The sequence below is a fragment of the Oreochromis niloticus genome, linkage group LG5 (assembly GCF_001858045.2).
Source record: "Oreochromis niloticus isolate F11D_XX linkage group LG5, O_niloticus_UMD_NMBU, whole genome shotgun sequence".
Taxonomy (NCBI): domain Eukaryota; kingdom Metazoa; phylum Chordata; class Actinopteri; order Cichliformes; family Cichlidae; genus Oreochromis; species Oreochromis niloticus.
This window is the reverse complement of record NC_031970.2, coordinates 26,145,513-26,154,233: the sequence shown is the minus strand read 5'-3', so window position 1 is coordinate 26,154,233 and position 8,721 is coordinate 26,145,513. Positions and strand designations below refer to the sequence as shown.

Here is an 8,721-nt window from a genome sequence, read left to right as displayed (position 1 = left end):
GAGAGTATCACACGTAATGGGTGGAGTCAAATGAAGACACTTGGGCAGCATCTTCCTAAACCTAACAGTGTTTACAGAAGTGAAATTATCCCTGAAGTCAAATATCTCCTGTATATGCATATGGAAATATGTCTCTTAAGAGAGCATGAATGCTAAAAATAAATTACAGACGCACAAAACCAAACGTTATCAGCTTGGGTATCATTTTATTGTTAGTGCCATTAGATTTCTCACATAGAGAGAAGGCAACAGTGGCTAATACTGTCAGGCTCAAAGCTCAAAATGAAAACATTTCAGCAATTAACATTTATTTTAAAAAATCAAAATGTTTAAAAAATGTAAAGCAGCAAAAAGTGAGAGCTAAATCTGATGTAATAAGTGGCTTTTACTGACGGCAATCTGAAGCTGTAGCCTTGGAGAGGATGGGCAGTGACTCTCTGATGAGCTCATTTTGAGGCAGAGATGGACTCTTATTTCTTCAAAGTGACTCGAAGCCTCGGGATATCCTCTGAAGTCAGTGGCACTCTTCATAAAATCTCATCCATTCGTGCCAGTGTCCACCGGGCTCTATGCGTTATCTGTAGTCAAGAAGAGACATAGCTGGTGTAAATATAAGCCAATAATAACTGAAGAAGAAGGATACAAATACAACCTCATATAGTGTTGTGTTCTCACCATACAGACAGCTAAGATTTAGGGAAAAGCATCCCCTCACTATCCTTCCCCACCCCTCACTTCCCCTTTGGTCACCTTTTTCCTCCACCTGGAAGTCTTCGGGCAGCAGCTTGTCCTGTCTATTGCCCAGGCTGAAGGCCAAAAAGGAGAGGATGAGGGAGTCCATGATGCTGATGATGGCCAGGATGTAGGCCCAGCGCACTGTGCAGTTGCCCAGCGTGTACTTGTCAGTCCGCTGGCCGCACATGCGCTTCACCTCGTCCGAGTCCCAGCCGTCAGGATAGATCATGCAGCCGATCACCATGCACGTACCTGAGAGGAGAGAAGGCACAGGCTGACGAGTGCTGGACTTCAGCTCTGTCTGTGTGATGGTTTTACTTTTATCTTAGTAGTGTTTGGAAAAATGTTTATTCGAAGTCCAAAAACATGCATTGATTTGTGGTGGGAAACCTGTGAAACTGAATAGATGTGCTCACTGTGACAGACCATCTCGCTGCTTTTGACAGGCTCAGGCAACAAATGACAGTGAAACCACCAGAGAAATTAAATATACACTGTGTTCATTCAGGTAGACACACACACACCTACAGAGTTTAGTTGCCTAGCAACTCCAGAGCATCTCAACTCAAGAAAGATGAACTTGTTCATCTATTATTGACTCCACGGACAGACAGCTAAGACCTCTTGCCGTCCCACCTCAGCACGAGGTGCAGCACAGCACACACCTGCCTCACATCTCACTCTCACTTTCTGATCCTCACAAAGCCTCTCCATGCATTTCTGAGGCTCACTTTATCAAGTCCTCTTTAAAAATTCACTACATATTTGAATACATTAGAAAGACTCTTTCAGTTAAACTAATACAGCAGAATTCTTTCCTTAAACTGACTTTATTAAGCTCACACCTCAGGGGGCTCTGGCTCAGCGAATTAATGATCCCATCCTCGCTCCTAACAAACCCGATAAGTTCTGCATCCACTCAGTCCAAAGAAGGCCCTCAAAACAGCCATTTTCAAACAGCCCTCTCATCAAAATATCCTTAAAAAATGAACTTGGTGTCAGAGCCAAAATTAACATTGCTTCTCATGAAGATGGATTTACAAGAACACGTGTGAAAGGGGGAGAGGAGAAAGTGTAACGACACACCTCCGGGTTAATCTCATTACTTGGTTCATTACAGGCCTCTCCTTTCACTCGCAGGTACATCTGCTCACAAACTGCTTCATGTTTCAAACAGAATCATGTTTCACCTCTGTCTGTGTCTGCGAGCATGCAGGGAACTACAGAAATATCGCCAAATGCTTAAATTCATAGCTTTTCAGACTCTGAGTTTACAGCTGTGAGCCACCATTATCCTTCACAACCTTCTTACAGCTCTGTCCCTAAATCTTAGTTTAATTCATTTAGTTTCCACTTTGACTGTTTATTAGCTGGATTAATTCCTTTCCTTGGCTTTTTTATATACTTACATGAAGACTTGCATGAATAAATACATTTTAAAATACATAAACAAGATATAACCTTACAATAGCAAAATTATGAAAATAATATCTACATGCAAGCTCTACGGGTAGTGGAAGTGAAATGAAATGTGAAATGCAGTTTCTCTTAATTGGAGCCTACATGGTGATGTTTCTTGATGCTGGTAAGACCATGATGATGGTGTTACTTTCCAGTAACGTGAACTCTTACTGTGAGATCTACCCTGTAATTTAAACACACTTAAAAACTCTTGAAACTTTTTTAGTCACAGCCTGAAGCTCACTGGAAGCCAGCTGCATCCAGGCACAGATCTTGTAGACGCTGCCCGCGTTGCAGAAGAAGAAGAGGCTGAGGCAGACGATGCTGCCCACCACCAGCAGCATGGAGATCCCCACGAAGAACATGGCCGTCTTGAATGCGCCGGACGGGATGGAGCCAAAGTCCAGCGCGCTCCCTTTGCAGGTGAGCTCTGAGGTGAGCGCGTTCCCGATGCAGTAGTGGAAGAGGCCGAAGTATCCGGCCTGCGGCGTGTTGACGCTGTCGCCGATCCAGTAGGGCTGGATGAACACCACCACGGTGATCACGGCGAAGGTGATGGTGAAAACGATCCAGAGCACCCCCATGGCTCGGGCGTTACGCACATAGTTGGTGTGGTAGATTTTGGCTGCCTCCTGAGCAGGAAGCATGGCGAGAGGTGAAGGAGCTTCTCAAAAGAAGGAAGGAAAGAAAGAAAAAAATTTGAATTTAAGTGAAGGAGTTAAAAAACTAACAAGTGAGCACCTTCAGTGTCCTGCTCAAAAACATCCGCTGACAAAGTCCTCATTCTTTAGTAAGTGCTTGCTCCAGTGAGACGGGAATAGCTCCAGTGGTTCTCTTTGCAATTCAAAACCACGGACAGCTCCCGGTACTGAAAACGCACCTGTATGAGAGACACGTTCCCAGTGTCTTAGTGGGCCCTGCAGAGGTGAACAGTCCCAGAAACCACTGCATACCACGGCAGCACTGACTCCACCGCATTCAATGAGGGGATGTTTGTTCTGGATTTCACCTGGCAGGGGAGGTTCCTCTAGGAAGGCTGAGGTAGTCAGATAATAAATGATTAATGGTTAAAAGATCCGCTGGATAGAACAACACAGGATGGCAAGCAAGGCTGTTTCACATGTAACAGCATGTGTTACTTAATCAGCTTTCTTCTTTCTTTCTAATATCTATATATGTATATATATGTATATATATATATATATATGTATTACTGCTGTAAACCTGTTGTACTCGTATAACACTAAAAAAAGCAAAGTAGGCTACTGAATACAGAAAAGTAACCAATTTGAATTGTGTATTTGTTAATATATTCATTTGCTCTTAAACAAATGTACTAAAAATGGTAAACAGTTCAATATTTGCTTTTATTTGTAGCAACATTTTAGCATAAAGGAGCATGAGAAATTAAAATAAAGATGCATTTAAGCGCTGTAGGCTTAGAATACTGTGCAAAAATACTGAGCAAATCCTCATTTCGTGTAATGTGGCATACCTCAGCCTATTCTTTCTGTTTCCCTTCATTAAGAATGACTTTTATCACAGCCACCCTTTTTCCGAGACCCCTTCTGATGAAGCTTCAAGAAAAAATAGATGGGTCAACTGAAGGTCAGATGGATTTCTCAGGTCTTATGTCAGGTCTATGCTGGATTTTTCAAATTTCTTAATAATGTTCACCTGCTGTAAATATTTGTTTAAGCCTACTACTTCTTCTTTTGCCCTCAACTAGTCCAGATTTCTCTTTCTTTGTTGTTTTTTAATGACACACTGCATAGTTGTCCTGATTTGCCAGGACATCTAAAAGCTCTTTGGGAATAGCCTGCACTGTTCTCTTTTGGTGTTCCACCCCAGTATTTTTACTGGCCTTCATATGACCACCCCTATGAAACAGTTCTGGAGGCGCCCCTGCAGCGTGGGCACAGAAACACAGAAACACTACCACATTTTTATAACCACACCCAGCATCACTTTTCAATAGATTTAAAATATCTATTGAATATTGTCCCACCAACCTCGACGGGACAAGACTCGGCTTCATGTAAAAGACAAAGGTCACTCTTTCAAAGAAAGCCATTGTTCACATTTTGGACAGAGAAGACAGATGGTTTGAAAGAGGAGTGAAAGAAGCCATCTATGTCCACTGTGAACGACCATCCTTGAACAGAGGCGTGGTTTACGACACCAACTGTCTGCCATCTATAATCCAGTTTTGAGAGCCCTTCCCAGACACTTTAACGCCCACTCACATCCTGGGCCATTTGGCCTCAGGGAATCAATGATAGGGTGGGGCTATGTTTCACAGTGGGTTCACCCGAACCGACCTTTGCTGATTGTGACCCACACCTTTTCGCACCTTGGCTCGTGTGATTAGGTAGAGGATCCACAGTTGGTCCACGACCCTCTTGGGGATCGTATGCTTACCCTAACGACTCTGCGATTTTATAATGTAATCCTGCTATTCTGTGCCGAAGTTCTCCTAACATCCCTTAGACAAACATCCGGAGTTTAAGGAGGGACATTGTGACTCCAGCTTTCTTTGCACGCACGTGCTACTGATGGAGCGATTGAACGAGACGCTGTGACGTCTGCAAGCTATTTCTGGATGTACTACAATCAAACACTAGATGGAGCTCCAGAGCTGCAGTCTCGTCTAGCTGCCTCACCTTAGCACTTAAACCAATCTTCCTGTTTTTGTCCCAAATGATTTCTCAGACAAATTCCAAGCTGCCAGATTTTTACAGAACATATTCTAACATAAAGTTAAAAAAAGGGAGAGAGGTAGCTTTTTCTAATAACTACACATTGAATTGAAGCATTAGGGAAGTATTAATAAATACTTAGTTCATTATTTCTAAAGCATGACTTTTCCTTAGCATGCCATTCATATACACTGATGTTAGTGGTTTATTAATGATGAAATATCTCGTATATAACATCATATATAACTTTAGCAAGTTCTTTCAGGACACTTTTGGTTTTTCCTGCCACGAATCCTTGCCACACCCTTCAGAAAGTGTACTGTGAAGCTTCCACAGGATAGGTTGTTGCTCTCAAGCCTCTCTCCAAGAACTATTTGAGTCTATAAATGCTTTGTAAGGCATAGATCGTCCTAACCTTACATGATGTACACACGAAAGAGTTATCTAACAACTCATAACTGTATGAATTAACCATGAATTACCATATGAAATAAACAGTTATGGAAACGTTTCTATTATCACACTCACAAACAACTAGCTCATTTTATAAGCTGTGTCTGTATAAATGTGCATCTAAATACACTGTTAATAGTTTATGTCACTTTCTAAATGATGTCATTAACAGCTCCCAAAAAGCAGGACCTGATGTAAAACTTTCTTTAGTGATGGTTAATCCATCATCTATAGGAGGAGTGATGTTTTCTAAATGATGAACTACATATTTATTGATACCTTAGTAATGCTTAATAGTGTCCAGTTAATATAAAGTGTTGACATTTTTGTGATATGGCAAGATCTGATTTGGATTCAGATCTTATCCTATAAAAAGTTTTATAAAAATGTATTTGAGCATTACCACCTGCTCTCTTTGCAGAATGATCCCTTTAGAGATCATATGTTTATATGTCTAATCATTATTTTTTTATTATTATTATCATTATATATATTACTTAATGTAGCATTTCATTGGGTAGTTTTATGATGGTAAATAATGTCTGGTAATTTTATATTGATTATAGGAGCAAAATAAACCACATTGGCCTCTAACAGTTAGTGACCTATGAACCCAGTTGCTCCTGTAAGATGAAGTAAACCGTTCTTAATTTGTTTTCACCTTTTTCTGTTTTTATATTTAAAAATGGCCATTACATTCATATGCATTCATCTCTGCAGTGCATTCCTTAAACAAATGTTAAAGCATGGCCACAGTTTTTATTTTTGGCCCACACAAACTGCTCATATGTGAAAATACATAAATGTATGGACTTAAAGAAGCCTTTCTTCTAGTGCTGAATATGGATCTTGTGTTAGCCTTTCAGTTTCTCCTCAGTCAATATCTGAATACACAAAGCTTCTAGCTGACTTTAAAAAGCTGACTTATTGCTTCATTTTAGATCTAAAATTCACAATTTTCTCTGAGAACGTTCTGCTATCTGTTTAGATTAGCTCCATTTTTCCCTGCGCCTGTTGATCTGGAAGGTGCAGCTGCTGACATTATAGATCTGTGATGGTGTGGGACTTGTGTGTCTATGAGTGTGGGCGCTGGCGTGTTGTTGCACTTAAGCTTTATTAAGTGATGCAGCCCCAGTCTAAGGCAGAGGGTGTTTATAATCAAATTATTTGGACCGGCAATCCAATTTTCCAAGACAGAATAGAGTTAGATTTTGTGTACGCGTGACAGTGTGCGTGTTTATGGCGTAGTGTTTGCACATGAGTGGGGTCTTGGGATTTCATGCTTTCTTTGTGTGTTTTTGTTAAATAGCCTTTCTGTGTGTGTGTGTGTGTGTGTGTGTGTGTGTGTGTGTGTGTGTGCATGACTTTGTGTCTCTGTGAATGGAGAAAAGACAAATCATGAACAAGACCCAGCCTTTGATAAAGCAAAAAAAAAAATATAGCACAGTCTTATTTACTGCAGAGACTCGAACAGTTAACTGTAGTCTGTTATCAGGTTATCTACAGATTTCAGGCTGCATGGCTTCAAGGGGAATTCTTGGATCTGGTGATGCTCCATCTCACCCTGTCTTCCCATTTTTTGCTTAAAGAGGAGCTTATGAGTGTGAGTGTGTGTGTATTTAACCCTGTCTAGCTTCTTTTAGGCCAACTCGATCTGAGAGCCTCTGCCGGCACAAAGAGGCTTTTCTGCCATTTCAGCATCTCTTCCTGTCCCTTTCTTCCTGCCTGCTTTAGAGGCAGTTTCCATAGAAACAAGTTGCCGGATGCCCTTAGAGAGACAAGATGGTAGATGATGGGGTAAGATGACAGCAGAAGTTGAACGAATGAAATGATTAGCCAATTATACTGATTTATAGTGAGCGCTTTTTTATTTCTTCCCTTTTACACTTACTAATGTAATATAAACATTCACACTTATACAGGCAGGGCAGCTTGTTCCTCGAGCTCGGGGGTCTGTCTGTCTCCTGTCAGCAGAAACAGATGGACTCTGTCTTTTCTGAATGTGTGTGTAAAAGAAAAATGCATGCAATGTGCTTGGGGCAGAGGACTGAACAACAACCACCCCTTGCTGACCTCCTCATCCTTCTCTCGCTTTCTCTCACACACACACACACACACACATCCAGGGTTTGAGATCGTGTGATGCAATAGTAACTCGGTCAGTGAGTGTCACTACTTCTCTGTAACGCCCCCAGGCTGCAGCAGGCACTCGGCCTATGAGCCACCTTTCAGCCTCCTCTCACAGCCCAGCAGGAAGCATCAGAGCTGGGGTAGAAACAGGCAAAGTGTGGGTCAGTCAGTGCCCCGAGGACTGAAGCTGAAATGTAGGTCTTCTTTGTGGTTGATTGGGTTCATGAATCATTGCTGATCGCTTTCTGTGCATGACCAGCGCGTGAACACATAGACATGATCAGCCATGCTCTTCTGATCTCAAGCAAACGCATCCTTGAAAACAACTTCATCTCCTTGTCTGAATTTTGTCAAAGTCACTTTAACTCCATAGGAGTACTTTTGCATTGGCAAAAAAGTTATCTTAATGGATACCATGCAAGCGCTTACAGCTATTACTCAACTCCTGGCCTTGGACCTTTGTGACATATCTGTGCTTTCTCTCCCTTTGTTTCCCATCTTCTGCACTGGCTGTGAGAGAGCATGGTGTTCACATATGGATTTTGTTGCCATGACTGAGCCACACAGTTCCTGCACATTAAACAAACATCACTATCTATGAATAGAGATGTAAATAAAGAAGACACTGTGATTTCATCCGCTGTTCAGTTTGTAAAGTCCTGTTAAAAAGGATTGCTTTTAATTCATTTCAATTCAAGTTTATTTATATAGCACCAAGTGACCACAACAGACCCCTTGAGGTGCTTTATATTGTAACCCCCTAAGAGAAATGCCCTTGGCAACAGTGGGAAGGAAGAACTCCATTTTAACAGGAAACCTGCTCCAGAAAACTCCAGAAACTCCACCAGGCTCAGGAGGAGTAGAGGGGTGTGGGTATCTGCCACAACTGGTTGGGGGCGCGACAGAGACAGAAGACCATTCACACCTAAACACTTAACACATAACCTAATATGCATGTCTTTGGCCTGTGGGAAAAAGCTTGGGTACCCGGAGAGAACCCAAACGGGCACAGGTAGAACAAACTAATCCCACCCAGCCAGTGAGAGGACTGGTATCCAAGACCATCTTGATGTGAGGCAAAGGTGCTAACAACTGCACAACAAATAAAATACCAGAATCTCCCTTACCAAAACTGGAGCACAGACATTTTGGATGGACATTTACCACATAACGTACGCCTCATGCGCAGTGGAGAGGTCCTGTTCAGTGAACTGAATTAGCTGATGATTAGTGGTCACGCCCT

The 8,721-nt window shown here is 41.9% G+C and overlaps 1 protein-coding gene across 2 annotated transcripts; it reads right to left on the bottom strand.

Annotated features, from left to right (window-relative positions):
• Positions 1 to 198: 198 nt before the first annotated feature.
• lhfpl5a (LHFPL tetraspan subfamily member 5a) lies at positions 199 to 4,739 on the bottom strand. Of its 2 annotated transcripts, XM_019358496.2 has the most exons (6): positions 4,618 to 4,739; positions 3,692 to 3,773; positions 3,077 to 3,232; positions 2,441 to 2,860; positions 751 to 987; positions 199 to 578 (listed from the first exon to the last, which is right to left on the bottom strand). In XM_019358496.2, the coding sequence occupies exons 4-6, from the start codon at positions 2,841 to 2,843 to the stop codon at positions 568 to 570; spliced, it is 651 nt and encodes a 216-aa protein (XP_019214041.1). In that variant the 5' UTR covers positions 2,844 to 2,860; positions 3,077 to 3,232; positions 3,692 to 3,773; positions 4,618 to 4,739; the 3' UTR covers positions 199 to 567. The 2 variants fall into 2 exon arrangements, with proteins under 2 accessions (XP_019214041.1, XP_013124737.1); XM_013269283.3 differs by lacking the exon at positions 3,692 to 3,773.
• Positions 4,740 to 8,721: the final 3,982 nt, after the last annotated feature.

Coding starts and splice junctions, on each gene's coding strand:
- lhfpl5a (XM_019358496.2), bottom strand. CDS start 2,843: ATGCTTCCTGCTCAGGAGGCAGCCAAAATCTACCACACCAACTATGTG. Junction 988..2,440: donor CTGGATGCAGCTGGCTTCCA/GTGAGCTTCAGG, acceptor CTCTCCTCTCAG/GTACGTGCATGGTGATCGGC.